The sequence below is a fragment of the Pangasianodon hypophthalmus genome, chromosome 7, assembly GCF_027358585.1.
Source record: "Pangasianodon hypophthalmus isolate fPanHyp1 chromosome 7, fPanHyp1.pri, whole genome shotgun sequence".
Taxonomy (NCBI): Eukaryota; Metazoa; Chordata; class Actinopteri; order Siluriformes; family Pangasiidae; genus Pangasianodon; species Pangasianodon hypophthalmus.
The window spans coordinates 22,274,126-22,291,428 of NC_069716.1; the positions used below are offsets into that span (position 1 = coordinate 22,274,126).

General features: G+C 39.2%; 1 protein-coding gene across 1 annotated transcript; it reads left to right on the plus strand.

Moving 5' to 3' along the window:
• The first annotated feature begins 3,151 nt into the window (after window positions 1-3,151).
• On the plus strand, window positions 3,152-17,048 carry scyl1 (SCY1-like, kinase-like 1). The gene is made up of 18 exons (XM_026918348.3): window positions 3,152-3,734; window positions 4,945-5,085; window positions 5,980-6,102; window positions 6,247-6,467; window positions 6,977-7,067; window positions 8,541-8,696; window positions 8,974-9,132; window positions 9,905-10,012; window positions 10,141-10,254; window positions 11,726-11,881; window positions 12,651-12,839; window positions 12,948-13,023; window positions 13,142-13,330; window positions 13,496-13,635; window positions 14,114-14,194; window positions 14,627-14,998; window positions 15,105-15,183; window positions 16,024-17,048. Exons 1-18 carry the CDS (start codon window positions 3,627-3,629, stop codon window positions 16,146-16,148), a joined length of 2,628 nt encoding a protein of 875 aa, XP_026774149.3. The 5' UTR covers window positions 3,152-3,626; the 3' UTR covers window positions 16,149-17,048.
• The last annotated feature ends 255 nt before the right edge of the window (window positions 17,049-17,303 follow it).

Consider the following 17,303-nt stretch of genomic DNA (forward strand, 5'->3'; position numbering starts at 1 on the left):
CCCAACTGTTTACATATGTATACTACAATGCACACAATTTTATTGTTCACATGCACTACTCTCTGCTATTGTCAGATATAGCAGAGATTATACTGCCCAGTGCAGTAAATACTTCTATTTTAAGCATATAACATACTGTGTACCTCCTGTTTTATTGTGTATTTTACCTTTGTTTTATTTTTCTTACCTCTACTCCTTTAACTGACTGCTTTTTTGTTGAAGCTCTAAGAATTTTACTTGCCTTTTTCAATGCTTATTGGTGTTATGTACTCCATATGTTGCTACATTTACAATGTAAAGGTGTAATAGTTTAACAGGTGACTTGTGACAGATTTGATGGTATATAACTATTTAATCCACATGTGAAATGCCCAATATTTCAATTTTACAGTCGTCTTTTGTGATATTTTTAAGCTCCCTCTGAATCTTGACTGTTTATGGCAAACTGCCTGATGGTTCATACATGTTGACCTTGGTTATTATCCCCAAGGCACATTCAAATAAAATTATCTACAGTATGTCAATAGGATGTTTGCTAATAGATAGCTGCTTACCTCAATTACTGTAATATTTGTCCTATTATTTGTTCTATTTGTCCTAATATTTGAACATGTTCTGTAGATAATCTGTTAAATCTAATAATATAAACAACAATTAAAGCCATTACTTCCTGTTGGGAAAAGATTTAATGGAAATCATTGGGTCAAGTTCTACTGGGGACAACAACGAATTTATTTCTTTTCTAGAAATGACAGCATGATTTTAATACAGTGACTCTGGATTTTAAATCTTCTAAACTAATCTTAAACTACAACTGTTTTCCCTCAAGAGATTTGTACACACATTTCTAAAGCTGACAAAAGTGTTTGTATTTCTAACAGTGCAAAGAAAAGTAGGATGAATTCAGGTATACTGGGACATGACTAATTTATTTTCTGTACTGACAAGTGAAGTGAAAGTTAAAACTTGTACTAAGTTTAGGAATTATGTTTAATTCTTTGCAGTGGAAGTGTTTGATAGAAATAACAAGACTTAATTCATGTGAGATGATACAAGGGAGTGAGGTCAGCATCAAACAGGAAGTTAACCACAAAGTCTGAAGTAAGAAAAATTACATACTTTAACTAGTTTTTTTTTTATATATATAACATTATAAAATTGTAATGATTAATATATTACACATTTATGATGTATATAAGATGTACTACTATTACAAAATAAGCATGATAGTCTAAATCATATACATATGATTATAAATTAATCATTTTTGAGATGTCTGAAATTACCAACCATGGTACAGCATGTTTCAGGTTAACTGGAACAGTCATAAAAGGGCTTTCTGGTGAAATAAAACACTAAAATTATTCTACTCCTATAGCCCAACACGACTGTGATGTATTTAATTCGAAGCAGAATGGTACCAAGGAGACAGAGGGAGAGAGAGTACAAGCAAAAAAAAATAAAAAATAGTATGCACTTATCTACTGTGTTCATATGATTTTTATTAATCCTGATGCTGCTACTGCAAGAGATAAATTCTGTAATATTACCTTGTAGTGATGGTTTTCTACTGTGAATTGTACTTAATATTTTCATATTAAATTTTAGAACACATGAGTTATAAATTTGGAAAATACTGAAGGTTTTCTAAACCCTGTTACTGTTGTTATTGCAGTAAGAAATAGATTATAAAATGTTACTTATGCTAATAAGTATAGTGATGAATTTGTAGAAGATTATTTTCAAATGCTGTTACTGACATTTGATTGGTGTCAATAAGCTACAAATAAAGAATGTTTTAAACATGTCATTGAAGAGGAAACTAAAGACCTGGGGCCCGTTCTTCGTACGTCGCTTATTACATCCGAGATCAAAAGACACATCCGAGATTATGTGATCCAGCTAATCATTATCTGGCTAATTCGGTTCTTCGAACACACCTGTTGCTGATGATTAGTATGGCTGGCTTGAGTTATCTGAGATCATTGCGCGTTCATGCGCTGGTTTAAAAGGGGCTATGTATCGATAGTAGAAACACTGATCAGCAGCGCTGCTATTGGTTGCCCACAATAGCCAAAGACCACGCCCACTTTTTCTCAGTGACAACAAGAACTCTTAATGGAGGATTATGGCAAGTTTCTAAATTTAATAAAAACGTCAGGGAACACCTGAAAGGCTGCAAAAGACAGGAGAGAGGGTTGGCAAAAAGTTGCAGATAAATTAAATGCATAAGTAGTGACGGTGCTCGATGTTTTTATCACTTATTACAGTATATATTATGTACTTTTTTTTTTTTTTTTTTTTTTTTTTTACATTTTCACAATTACTTTAATCTTTTATATTAGAGCCACCACGGGACCCACTACAACTTGGGAACAAGTAAAGGTGAAATACAAGACTATTCTACAAAATGGTAATATTAACTACATATACTGTATATATACTGTACTGTATGTGTAGTGTTGTAGACATATACAAGTTCTCCGCATCTCCGGTAATGTAAAGGAAAGTGCCACTCGCAGAGAATCTCGACGCGATGCACACAGCTTGTGCTGTTGTTAGAGCCCTACTCCAACGAGTCCAACTTTTAATATTATGTTCCCACAAATTAATTATGTAAACGCGATTAATTCTAAAAGCTCTGTGAATTATCCTCGCACCTTCCGCAACAGGTTGCTCTCGTAAAAACGGGCAAGACATGGCTGCAGCAGACTTCCCCTATCACCTCCGCTTAGAAAGCCGCGATCTAATCCTGTTTACATGGAATAAGCCTGCTCCCGAGCAGGTTTAAGATTACCGACCCGTTGCTACGACAACAACTTCAGGATGAGCGTCGAAGAACCGAATAATCCAAGATCATGCCAAATCGTCAACAATCAAATCCAGCTAACTGAGTTAGCGACGTACGAAGAACGGGCCCCTGAACCAATGAAAATGTCCTAAATTACCAAACGTCAATAAAAATGGTTTTCAAAAAAAAGGGTAAGCCATCCATGCTTCGCTCCAATATCATATAAACATGTCCTAGGGGACATGGTGGCTTAGTTTGCCTCGCACCCCCAGGGCTGGGGGTTCGATTCCCGCCTCCCCCCTGTGTGTGTGTGTGTGTGTGTGTGTGCGCGCGCGGAGCTTGCATGTTCTCCCCATGCTTCGGGGGTTTCATCAGGGTACTCCGGTTTCCTCCCCCAGTCCAAAGACATGCGTTGTAGGGTGATTGGCAGTTCCAAATTGTCAACTGACAAATTGTCAATTGTAATGTGTGTGAGATTGTGCTCTGCAGGGGCCCGTCCAGGGTGTTCCCTGGGATAGGCTCCAGGCTCCCGGCGACCCTGTGTAAGATAAGCGGTACAGAGGATGGTGGATAAACGTTTCTTCACAAGTAGATAGTCAGCTTTTTAAGGATTTCAGAAGTGTATCATGAAGTAGAAATTCAAAAACTATAATCTAATTTCATTTTAAACAACAATCTAAATTCACGCTGTTTGTATTCCCCCATTTCCCGGCGTGGAAGCGTGTTGGCGGTAAACGGCTCCCTCTTGCGGGGATTACACTTTCCTCGCTCCGGCGTTACAGCGGCTACTAGCGCTGCTCTTACCGGTGTTTAATGCACATCAAACGATTGAAAGATGTGGTCTTTCTTTGCGAGGGATCCCGTTAAAGACTTCAACTATGAAATTTTACCAGACAACCAAGATAAAACGGGTATATGGACTCTTCATCGTGGGAAACGCAAGGTAAGATATAGAGAGCCTGTGGTTAAAAACGCTGTGCTGTTCCCTTTGACAATAACAGGCCGCGATCTGCATCCTCGGGCTAGAGTTACGGAGCTAGCCGGTTAGCATTCACGTTAGTCAGCGCTCCATTATCAGAAACAGAGGCTCGAACGACGTGACTGCTTATTCTTCTTGTCTGCTTATGTCGTATATATTTGCCGTTTATATATTTTTCTCTTATATGAAAGCGCTTGATATCGAAACGTTTTGACGTGAAACCGTCTTAAACATATTTTGTAAACAGCCACGTAGTTAGCTTAGTAAGCTAGCATCTTCGCCACGTCAGTCGGTCCACAGTGGCAGCGAGACTAGCTGTTAGCTGGATTAGCTAGCTAGCATTAGTAATGATGCCGTATATTTTTTCTCCGCAGTGAAAAAATTGTCCAATATTCAGTGCTTATATGCAGCTGACTGTATTATCGTAAATATAATCTTTTTCTAGATCGCTATCACAATGTCTCAGTCGAGACAAACTGTCAACGCCTGAAGCTGTGAATCCTGGTAGTCTTTACTAGCCTTTAAAAATACATAGAGATAGTTATCTTTTATGCTAAATGAATAAATAATTGAGTTAATTTATATGTCTCTGTAAAAGTAAATCTAACAGATGACAAGCTGTTTATCTTTTGCCCATTTTAGTTAGGAGTTACAGGAAAATATTCAGTTATTGATTGATGGTCAGTACTATGCCATATTAAATGAAAAAGCACTATGGAGCCTGTATTCATTACATTTTACACATTCATTCACTCCTTCGTTCATCTTCACTAGCTGCTTTGCCTTGGTCAGGGTCATTGGCTGCACCATTGAAAATATTAATTAAGGCATTAATTAAAGTTATCTTTGTGTGTCAGATGTGTTTTAATTGCTCCAAAGCAGCTGTGTAACTGCTTACTTATTCAGTTCTCTCAGTCTGATACTCGTACTGATATATACTGATACTGAGCACCTGAAATACTGAACTGGTAGCACACTGGATTTCATGTATTTCACAATTTGATTGACTTGCAAATTTAGTTCCGATACATGTAGACTGATAAACACAGATATGGCATGTGAAGAGAGGACCATGAGAACGTCCATGTCAGATCAGTTTTGGGTATCAGCATAGTTTACTCTCTGAAGTTGTCCATATGGTTGAATTTTGACTTTCTGTGCATTTGCTCTGTAGACAACCGGGGAGCCGGTGTCTGTGTTTTTGTATGAGGTGGCCCAGGGTACAGAGGAGCAGACACAGCTGGCCAAGGCAGCATTCAAGCGCATGAAGACACTGCGGCATCCCAACATCCTGGCTTATGTGGATGGACTGGAGGTGAGGACTGATGGAGGCAGATGGGGAGAACATACAGCAGTGCTGACTCATCCAGCATAATAGGAAGTTCAGCCAGTGCAGTTTATTGTTCTTCCTGTAATCTCACACTTGCTGTTTGCATTATGTATTTGATGTAATAAGTCTCAAGAAGAAATGAAGAGCATTTTTACATTTGGCTTTCTTCTTCAAATTGAAGTTCAAAAATAAACTGGTGATATGGGGTGCTATGTAGTTTTATTTAAACACAATGGTTTTTAAACTTAAAAGTAATACATTTTTGTCTGCAAAGCACTAGTTTCAAAATTATTGGATCATTGACAATGAATGTTAAGTGAAAACTCCCCTGAAGAGAGTAACAACCCTGAGACCTTTCCGTAATGTTGGACAAAAAACAGCCATGAGCCTCTTCCTGTAATGTCTGACAAACAGTACACCTTGTAGAGGGATCTTGGACCACTTCTTTGTGTACAACATTTCATACTACTTTATGTTTTTAGGTTTGTGTAGGGTACAACTCTAGAGGCTGAGATTGTAAAACACACAATTTTGTGTTCTTGCAGACATATGTGTTTATGTTGCTGTATGTTTTATGCAGTTTTTAATCTTGTTGGAAGATCCATCAACCTAGCCTTTTTATCCAGGAGCTAAAATATAATGGCATTTTGAAGTGTTCATGATTACCAGCTGCACACAGTGTTAAATAACCATATCCTGGGAGAAAACTTCACCATATCACCAAATACACTTGTTTGTTTCTTCTGACTAATCAGAATTGAGCATTCAACAGTGCTGTAGTATAAATTAATCTCTCTTAAAGCAGAAGATTAAACAAATAGTCAGTGAAAATAAATAATCATGTTTAAGATGTTATTTGTCTCCTGTGTCTGATGGCAGACGGAGAAAAGCTTGTACTTGGTCACAGAGCCGGTGACTCCACTTGCAACACATTTGAAAACTCAGGCAGAGAAGGGTGGGTCAGGAGAGCTGGAGATTTCTTGGGGCCTTCATCAGATTGTGGTGAGTAAACCAAGTCTCTCACATGCACTGGTACACTTTCCTATATATTCTTTTTCTATTTACTGATGCAAATAATATGTCTGGCCTTTTCTGGTAGTCACTTGGGCTTCCTATTTTTCTGATTTCTCATTCCTCTCCAATCAGAAAGCACTGAGCTTTTTGGTGAACGACTGCCATCTCCTGCACAATAACCTTGGGATTTGGGCCGTGTTTGTGGATCGAGCCGGCGAATGGAAGCTAGGAGGGTTGGATCATGTGATCTCAGACCAAGGAGAACCTTCCTCATTACCCCCTCCCAAAGTAGTGAACCCAGACCTGGAGAAGTATGACCCACCCGAAGGCCCCAGAAGTGCAGGAGAGAAATGGTGAGTGGGGTATTGAGAGGGAGAAACGAGCTGACTTTGGCAGAACTGCTTCTGTGAGCCAGCAGAAATAAGCTAGGGAAAGCCGAGAGCTTTCATAGTCTTTCAGAACAGTAGAAAGATCTTATCTGTCCATCAAACAAGGGTGCAGTTCTGCTTCACTCATCAGTCCTTTATCTGGATGGAACTGGTCCAGCTTGATGAGAGCTGCATTTTTCATCTTGTGCCACAGAGAATGGAGTCTCCAGTAAATTGATGGAAGCTAATGTATCTTTAATTACACATGTTGATATCTGCCTACCATTTTTTTTTTTCACTACTCACAGTATTATCACAGTATTGGTACATCTTATACCATATTTCCATGATTTTAGTTTATTTATGAGCTAAAGTGGGAATGAACATGAAAACAGATGTCCAGAAATGAAGGCCATTTATAGACAGTACAAGAAAAGGAAGACAGTGTGTTACAGATAATTTTCCAAATGTTTATACGTTTTGTATCTACTCAGGTCAGGAGATGTCTGGAGGCTGGGTTGTCTAATTTGGGAGGTGTTTAATGGACCTCTGCCTCGTGCCTCATCTCTGCGATCTCTTGGCAAGGTAATATGTCTTTCAAATGTTCCCTATATCAAACCTGATTCAAAACAGTTAATATAAAATGAGATCAAGATGAAGTAACCCTCCTTTATAGATACCTCCAGTTAGTGAGGAGAATCCACTCGGTCTGATGTCGCCTTAATACATCAAATTTGTAATTCAACAAAGGATTTCCTGAGACAATATTGCTTCAGTATATTTTAATATAGAATCTTTAAAGTATATAAAAATTCTTGAGACCAAAGAACTGGGTTTCCACAAAGATTTCTCACTCAGGGCACCGAGACTGTTACGTAAAATAACAAAAGTGATGCAGATTGTGAGAGGGATGTATATCAGTATGTGGCAAATGTTGAGCAACACCCTACACACTTCAGGCACATTTTCTCCACAGAGATCATTGCACACAGCACTCAGAGTTTCTGTGGTATAAATGTGGCATAATGTGTGTAGGGAGAGTGACTGAAAGGGGAGACATTAGCTATGTTTACATGGACACTAATAATCCGATCGTAATTGGACTAGAAGCACAATCAGATTTAAAAAGTCACATGTAAACATGTCAATCGGAATGAATTGGCCAAAACTGATTAAAATTTCATTCGGATGGTAAGGGGTGGTTTAAACCTTTTCTAATCCGATGGAGAGGACATATAAACACTTCATCGGATTGAAAATGAAACCAGATAGTTCTGCGCATGTGCAATGACGTACAAATCACGTAATGACGTATGACGCACGGCTGTCAGCGGTATTGGGGCTCTGACTGTAGCCTCACCAGGTGCCATGTACCACTTCACCATTGAGCATAGTGTCATAAATGACTGTCGTGTCATCCTAAAATTCTCCTTCCACTCCTCGTCTCTGAAGTGGTGCGAGACGACGTTGTCCCACCAGTCCTTGCTTAGGACCCTCATCCACAGACGCCTTGTTCTGGGCTCGGGAAGGGGCATTTTTATTGCTTGATAAATACACGCAGTACCGCACAAAACATCACGCGCTCGTCGTTTTCTAATTAGCAGCTGAAATAGGCAAATGTTAAGTCTGCTTTTTAAAATGAAAAAAAGAAGCAATGGCAAGAGAGTGGCTGCTAGTATCTGCATGTTGGAACGGCGGGAAACGTGTATTCGTGCACTGTGCGCATGTCAGGAGATCAAATCCAATTCTGTCATGTAAACGCACATATCAACCCCATTACTTTATTCAGCGTTCTTGTAAACACTGCGATCGGATTAATCAATCTGATTGATTTCATTCCGATTGAAACAAAAAGTGTTCATGTAAACGTGACTATTGTCTGTGCTAGATTCTAGCAGAATCCCAAATTAAATTTATTAGTGACAGACCTGTTTTGAAGAGAAGAGAAAAAAGTTGTATTCTCTACTTTCACTGTGTGTATCGTGTATATAAAGAAATGGTGCACAAGAAGAGCACCTTGTTTGTTTTTTTCACATGTGCAAATTTTCTGTCTGGTAGATCCCAAAGCAGTTAGTGCCGCATTATTGTGAGCTGGTAGGAGCAAACCCAAAGGCTCGGCCCAACCCGGCCCGCTTCCTGCAGAACTGTCGCGCTCCTGGAGGCTTTCTAAGCAACAGTTTTGTGGAGAGTAATCTGTTTCTGGAGCAGATCCAGGTAGATCCATACATTGGTACATCCTTCCCGATTACTTTACAGCTAGATTTATGTCAGCAAGCTAGCATTATATACCTGACTAAGGGTAAAGCCAAGGTGATTTTGGCCTTAGCTCAAGACTAGCTTGCTGACTCATTAACCTCCAATGTTTTTTGCTTTTTAAGTATGTTTCTTTCAGTGACCATGCTAAAGATTGTGAGATTGTGTGGGCATTTTGTTGTGGACTGCTTTTCGAGTGCTTGTTTGAATTTAAAGTATGACATGTCTGTGTGTTCAGATTAAGGAGCCAGCAGAGAAACAACAGTTTTTCCAGGACTTGAGTGACAATCTTGATTCTTTCCCTGAAGATTTCTGCAAGCATAAAGTCCTGCCTCAGCTCCTTACAGCCTTCGAGTTTGGCAATGCTGGTGCCGTTGTCTTAACACCACTTTTTAAGGTAGTTTTAGATTTGTATTTGTGGTGACTGTGATAATTCGGGTTTTATCTTGCTTTTGTATTTTCAGTCAGATTTTGTTTCAGTCAAAATTTTGTTTGTTGGAGAGTTGCAAAATATATAATTTATTAATCGGTATTGTGATATTGGCCTGTGCAATACTGAAATTTCAGACAGTTGTGATAAGCAGTTCTCTTTGGATGGATGAAGACATCTGCTTGATGTAGTAATGCCGAAAATGCTTGATTATTAATGGTTTGTTACAGTAGGAATTAGGAAACCAATAGGAAACTAAAAAGGGTGTTTATGTACAAGATGATGTTTTCAGACCCTCTCCGATTACAATCAGGCCCCCAATTGCAGCTTAGAGCTGTGATTGGGCAATGGTTGCATTTCGGTGTGACACTATGCAACCCTCTAATGAAGGTGAACTGCAATACTATGGGGTATTACATTCACTTTTGTTGCAAAGTCAATGTTTAATTGGTTAAAAAAGAGATTCCTTTGTTTTTCAGTGAAGAGATAAAATGATGTAAGAGTGAAGGTTTGGCCTTTCAGTGTGGCACATTGTCCTCCTGTCCCAATACTGTCTGTTATATCATGTTTCTGTATTGCGTTTTCCTGTCAGTCTTAATTTGTTTTTCTGTCTGGCACAAAATCCTTTCCATATGGCATGTAGTTTATAAGAATCGTACAATTGACCCCAAGGCAGAATCTGACCTTAAAATACAGCTTCCTAAATTTGTAATGTTCTCTGTGATGTGTTTGGCTTCAGGTGGGAAAGTATTTATCTGCAGAAGAATACCAACAGAAGATCATCCCTGTCATAGTGAAGATGTTTTCGTCTACTGATCGTGCAATGAGGATACGGCTTCTGCAGCAGGTCACCATTCACATGCAAACTTTTGAACTCTCAATATATGCATAAGCACATAAACAACCTCATTAAATAATCATGTTAATAGTTTGTCTCTTTTTCTCTCTTTCTTGTTATCTTGCTTTCTAACACAGATGGAGCAGTTTATTCAGTATTTAAATGAAGCAGCAGTCAATTCCCAAATCTTTCCTCATGTAGTTCACGGATTCACAGACACAAATCCAGCCATCAGAGAGCAGACAGTCAAGGTATTGGTTCATTTGGTTGTCATCTTTTAGCCTTTTAGCCATTTATACTTACAAGAGATATAAAGTAAGCCATGGTCCTCAAATGGTTAGCTTACAAAGCATGCATGGTGACTTATTTGTTGAAAAGTATTGATCAGGAGAGGGGTATAAAAGAATTTCCAAAACGTTAGATGTGCTATGGAACACCGTGAAGGCCATCGTCAAAAAATAGAGAAAATGGAGCACCACAGTGAGATTACCAAGAACGGGGCATACCTCCAAAATTTATAAAAGGACAACAGAAAAACTTACCAGGGAGGCTGCCAGGAGACCTACGGTAACGTTAAAAGAGCTGCAGGAATATCTAATAACTAATATCTGAAGTACTGATTGCATGGATGCATTTGATAACAATCTCTCATATTCTTCACATGTCTGGGCTCTGGGGTAGCGTGGCTAGACGGAAGCACTTTCTCACAAAAAAACATCCAAGCTCAACTAAATCACCAAAAAAACATGTGGAAAATGTGTTATGGTCTGATGAGACCAATTCCAATAGGTGTAATAATTCCATAATTCCAAAAGATATGTTTGGTGCAAAAAAAAAAAAAAAGCACATCAGTAAACACCAGACCCATGGTGTGGCATGGTGGTGGCAGCATCATGCTTTAGGCCTGCTTTACTTCAGCCAGACCTGGGGCTTTTATCCAGGTGGAGGGAATCATGAATAGCTACAAATACCAGTTTATTTTAGTGCAAAACCTTCAGGTGTCTGCTAGTAAACTGAAGATGAAAAAGAATTTCACCTTTCAGCACAACAATGACCCAAAGCATACATCCAAATCAATAAAGGAGTGGCTTAACCAAAAGAAGATCAATGTTTCTGAATGGCCGAGCCAGAGCCCAGACCTGAATCCAACAAAAAATCTGTGGGGTGAGCTGAAGCGGGCTGCGCACAGGAGATGCCCTCACAATTTGACGGATCTAGAATGTTTTTGCAAGAAGAATGGGGAAAAAGAGTGGGTGTAATATAATCAAAACGTGCTTCAACAAAGCACTAGTTTAGAGGTGTGCATACTTATGCAACTAGGTTATTGTAAGTTTTTTATTTTTCCGTAGTGTGTTTCTGAGTGTTTTTCACTTAATTTTCATACATTGTAATTTCACACTGACGGTGGAAAAAGTTCTGAAAAACCTGCCATTTTAACAGGGGTGTGTAGACTTTTTATATCCATTGTATAAGGAAAGCAGTAATTTTGTTTTGTTTTTTTTTCTTCCCAAACTTAGTTTTAAGAAGGCTTCAGTATTGTACAGTTTAATGTTCCTTGCTAAAACATGTGCTTTAACTTCGCAATTAATTATCAAGTAACATCAGGTGAACCGGAGGGAAGTTACTGCTTGTGAAGAGATTAGTGCTCCATATTTTAGGCTACCGGACTTGTATAAAGTGTTTGATCAGATGTGAACGTCATGTTTGTTTTCCCCTCTGTAGTCTATGCTTCTGTTGGCTCCCAAGCTGAACGAGGCCAACTTGAACCAGGAGCTGTTGCGTCACTTCGCAAGGCTGCAGTCAAAAGATGATCAGGGTCCCATCCGCTGCAACACCACCGTTTGCCTGGGCAAGATCGCCCCCTATCTCAATGCTGGGGTAACTTACTTACTAAATTCTGAACCACTTACTCACATCCCCCAGACTTTACTGACTTTAATATACTTATATATAGTGCTAGTTGTTCTAGCTAACTATGCTGTCTACATTATAATGTTACATTCGGGGAGGTTACATTTTTCTAACTTTTATAAAATCACACCAGATAATATCAAGCAAAATAAATACCTTTTAAGCAGCAAAGCAATCTTTGCATCAACTTTATAAGCAATTCAGATTTCTCCAATACTCATCATTTTCTGTAGACTCTTTTGTAGTGCAAGCCAGTGTAACTGAAACATTTGGTTGAACTTTAGCCTTCTCTGCTCTTGTTCTCATTTCAGCAACTCTGCTGTAGGCTTCCTAGGCTTATCTTCTTCTCCATCACTTCTCCTTTCACTTCCTCGTCATATATAATCTACCATTGTATGGGCAATCTTTGCATATGCAAGTAATGTCCAGATAGGCACACTGATTAATCACTAATCAGGCCACATCCATTATATTACCGTTGGCTGATTAGATCATACAGCCATACTGTGTTGCAATTTTCAGTTGCTGATTTATAGAGTCCAGGACAAACCGCGAAATATATTTGACCTAGAACTTTTATGGACAGAATTTTTTTTTCCAGATAAGATTGTTGTAGTTGTTGTAGTTCATATAAGGTTGTAGTTATCACCGATTTGTTCATGAGTTGCCACAGTGTTGGTCCAGCACTATTAGAAATATCACAGATGGTGTTTTTTCTATCTGCAATCTGGATCAGATGCGTCAGCGGGTGTTAACCTCAGCATTCTCCCGTGCCACTAAAGACCCTTTTCCTGCGTCACGTGCAGCAGGAGTACTGGGCTTTGCTGCCACACACCACTATTACAGTGTGAGTGAATGTGCCATGCGCGTCCTGCCCACCCTCTGCCCACTCACTGTGGACCCTGACAAGAACGTCCGAGACCAGGTGACCCACCTCTCATTGAGTCCTGCACTCATATTGCAATGGTCAGTTACACTGCAATAGAAAGGTTCTGATGATTTTTTTTTTTTTATCATTATTATTACCCTGTAGGCATTTAAAGCCATTAAGAGTTTCCTAAATAAGCTGGAGACTGTTTCTGAAGACCCGTCTAAGCTAGCTGAAATTGGTATGGCATATCTAACCATCACCTTCTCTATTTTTCCACTTTATCATGTGCAGATAACAGCCATCACTTAGCTTTATCTTTTCAGTAACCATGCTGGTCTGTGTTCCTTCTGCTTCAGAGAAGGACGTGACTGCATCTGCACAAGCAAGTAGTTCAGCAGCAACGTGGGCCGGCTGGGCGGTAACAGGAGTCTCCTCTCTCACATCCAAACTCATCCGCAATGCTCCCGCAGGCACTGAGGGGGCAACAGCTGAAAACGCCCCCCCTGCTCAACCTGCAGCTGCTACCAGTGCCACAAGTACAGCAGGTAAAGTACACTCACTCAAAATTTAAACTAAGCAGCTACTGCACTGTGTGTTATTGCAGTCCAGACATTTTATTTCACTGTCATATTCTGCTCTCTGACCTAATTCACTGAATGTTTTTGCTTTCTGTTCTGTATTTACTTTGGTTATTTGTTCTATTTTTTCAGGTTCAGAGGCAAAAGTACACACGACTGCTGTTTCCTCCTCCACTACTGCTACTAACCAAACAGAGGACACACATCCTACAGAACAGACAGAAGAGCCGGTCGGAGATCGGTGGGACGATGAGGATTGGGGAAGCCTTGAGGTGACTGATTCAGTAGCCTTTCTCCCACAAGTTACTTGCATTATAGTTTTTAGTTATGGTTTACAGTTATGGGGTATTAGAAACATCTGTACATCTGCTCATTCATGCATATCCAATCAGACAATCATATGGCTGCGCGCAGTGCATAAAACCATACAGATACATGTCAAGAGCTTCGGCTGATAACATCTCTTCTGACCTCTCTCATCAGCAAGGTGTTTCCACCCACAGAACTGCTGCTTATTGGATGTTTTTGTTGTGCATAAAAATCCCACGAGTTCAGCGATTTTTGAAAAGCTCAAACCAGTCCATCCGGCACCAGCAACCATGCCACAGCTCTCTGAGATCATATTTTCCCCTCATTATGATGTTTGTGAACAGTAACTGAAGCTCTTGACCTATGACTTTATGCATTGCTCTGCTGCCAAATGATTGGCTGAGTGTATTTCATCTGTTTCACTGTGCCGTGTGCTCTTAGGACCCCGAGAAAGCACAAACAGACCCAGATGACTGGAACTCTGATTGGTCCACTATGTCTTCAACACAGAAGAAGGGCAGTGTATGTACATTCTGAATTTTTATTTTTATTTTTTTTAAATGACCATAGAAGGAATTTAAGAAAGTTATCCATATGGGTTAATTCAGTAGTAAGTTAAACTTTAGAGTTTAGATGTATGTTGTTCAGCTTGTGTTAAAAGTATTAAAAGAAATGACAAGATATCACAAAATATTACCAAAATGAAAATAATAAGAAATCTGCCAATTCTCATATTTCCATTCTTTGGTTCTTGTTATATTCATTTTGAATGTTGAATGATGTCATCAATCACTGAGTAAGTGTGGCTAAGGCTCAGAGGATATCTCATGTCAAATTCTTATTTACTTTCTTTTAAGACCCTATGAGGTATTTAAAAAAAAAAAAAACAAATTGGTTATATATGGGTGTTTTTTTTTTGTTTGTTTGTTTGTTTGTTTTGTTTTTTAACTGCAGGGGGGCCGGACTTCCTCTGTTGCCATGAAAAAGCAGAGCTCTGATTGGAGCAGCTCTGGCTGGGATGCTGATGATAGCTGGTCCAATGAGAAGGATACAGACGGTCAGGGTCAGAGTTCACCAGCAGATGAGGGATGGGGCAACGACTGGGAAGATGATGGGGCACTAGCAGAGAGCTTTACCCCAACACCAAGGAACACTGCTTCATCTGGTTCCTCAGCCTTTCTCCCTAAAAGTGCTAGTGCTAGCTCTGGACAGGAAGCCTTGCGACTGGCTAGTGAATATAACTGGGACAGTTCAGGTGCGAAAGGGACAACATCTGACCTTTTCTCCGGCATGTCCCAGAGGGCCGGCTCTGCCTCTACTGCTATGGTGAGGAAATTATGACTGAAAGGAAGTATGGAGAAATGAAAGCAAGACAATGTTTACGGGAAATGAAAAATGATGAATATGCTCTGTGTGCGTGGTTTCTTTCTAGAAGTCTGATGAAGGCTGGGGAGCGAATGCTGGAGGTGACTGGGGAACAGAGAACTGGGAATCCTTGGATGGTGATCAGGGTTAGTTTCATTATTAGCACTGTGTTGCTTTGTGCAGGATTTTCTGCTTTCTACACCAGTTCCTGTACTGGATTTGCATTTCACAATCACAGAGCTTTTAAAGGAAATACAGACAGCATAGACATTAAGACCATGACAACTGAACAGTGTTGTATGAGTTCTTAGATTAGACCCACTGTTACATGCACAGATATCAATATTCGAATTACAGGGAATTCTATAGTACTCCTAGCTCCCCTGAGAACAATAAAAACTGAAGTGTAAGGAAGGTGTAAAAAGCAAAACATAATTAAGTCTTCCCTATTATTCTTTTAACAACAGTTCTACTCCTCAGTATATGAAGATCAATATAAAATATTAATAGAATCAAATCTACCCAGAATCTGTCTGTTGTGGCGCTTTACTAAGGCATTCAAGTGTCACTTAATGATGCAGGCAATTTTAGTTCTAAAGTCTTATATATTTCATTTATACTTATTTTACAGATTTAACTTTAATTCAGTTGGAATTAAAATAATTTGTCCTATGATAAAATCAATGCATAAACATACATTACTGCAGCCTGGTCTAAAAACTAGAAATAATAAACTGATAAATAATATGATTGATCTGATCTAAAAGAGAAGTATGTTCTCATGTTGTTTGACCCCTACTTGTCTTATGTAGGGGTCAGGACAACCTAAATTCTACCGAAACATTACTCTGAATATTTATACTAAAGCCATTTTTCCATGTGAAGATCACAGGAACATGAAAATACAGCGTAAAGGTATAAAGCGTTGTGATATTATTATGTGCCATTAGTTTTTGAAGACAAGTGTTGTCCATATTCTATTTTAGGTCTCAGTAAGGCTGAATTAGCCAAGAAGAAGCGTGAGGAAAGAAGGAAAGAGTTGGAAGCCAAACGAGCAGAGAGAAAGGCAGCTAAAGGTCCCCTTAAACTGGGTGCACGCAAACTGGACTGAGAGCGAACTGTCCTGGAACAGAGGCGAGTCAGGTCTGAGAATCATGGTGGTGGACCAGCAGCTGAACAGAGACAGAGGGAAATTTGGTCAATGCTTGTTCTTAAGGCAACATTCCCTGATGCCCCATTGGTGGAATGAAAGTTATCAGAGCTGTCTCTTCATTGGCTGTTGGATGGGGTGGGGTGAAAGAGTGAGATCATACTGTTCACCCAGTCAACTAGATATGTCTGAGTAATGGACCATAAACTAATGACTTTTACGTTATCTCCTGATATTAGAATAGAGGAATGGTTCTTTTCTACAGTATAAATACATCACTTGTGCATGGACACCTTTGTTGGTAAATGGCACTGGGAGTTAAGCACTCTTTTTTTTTTATATTAAAAAAATATATATGTTCTTCAACTTAGATAATGTAGTATGTGTGTATGTTGAATATACACTTCATACTGTATTCTCATACCCCTTGATGAACAGTAATGATCTTTGACCAAGATTGAAAGGCTGCTTCTGTGTGTGTAGCAATCACAATTCTGTCACGCTCCCAGGAGAACTTACATAATTCCAGTGCATGTATGAACAATGATGTATGTTAGAAAACAAAATACTTACAACAGCTGCTGTGATGGGGCCTATGACCATGTGAGGAGGAGGGAATTCACTGTTTTTATTGTGCCTTTTTCATTTCTTTTCAGTCTGGGCTGGGATGTGTTAAGATATTGAACAGTGTAATTTTTTTTGGTGTTAAGATTTATTTTATGAGATGATTTCGGTCTGAATATTAGTTTTATGATCAGGTGCAATATCTACAGAAGGACAAATCCTGTATTACATACACACGTTACAACCTTAAGAAGTGATATTAATAAAATCCTAAGGGAGCTTGTCTCTTCAGATCAACTTCTCCCACTTTGACTCATGCTCAGATGCATTGTTTTACTGCCAGGCATTCACAAATCAACAGATGTCTCGTCCATCAGCTGAGCTGGACTAGAATGACAAAGGATTTTTGAAACACCCTAAATATAGGAGTGGTGTGTTTGCTTATATAATCTTTGAATGGAACCACAAGGCTAAGGATAGCAATACTAGTCTTAAAGAGAATGTTTGTTCACATATGGGTGTGCTGTATAGGAAAGTAATCAACAATGGGGT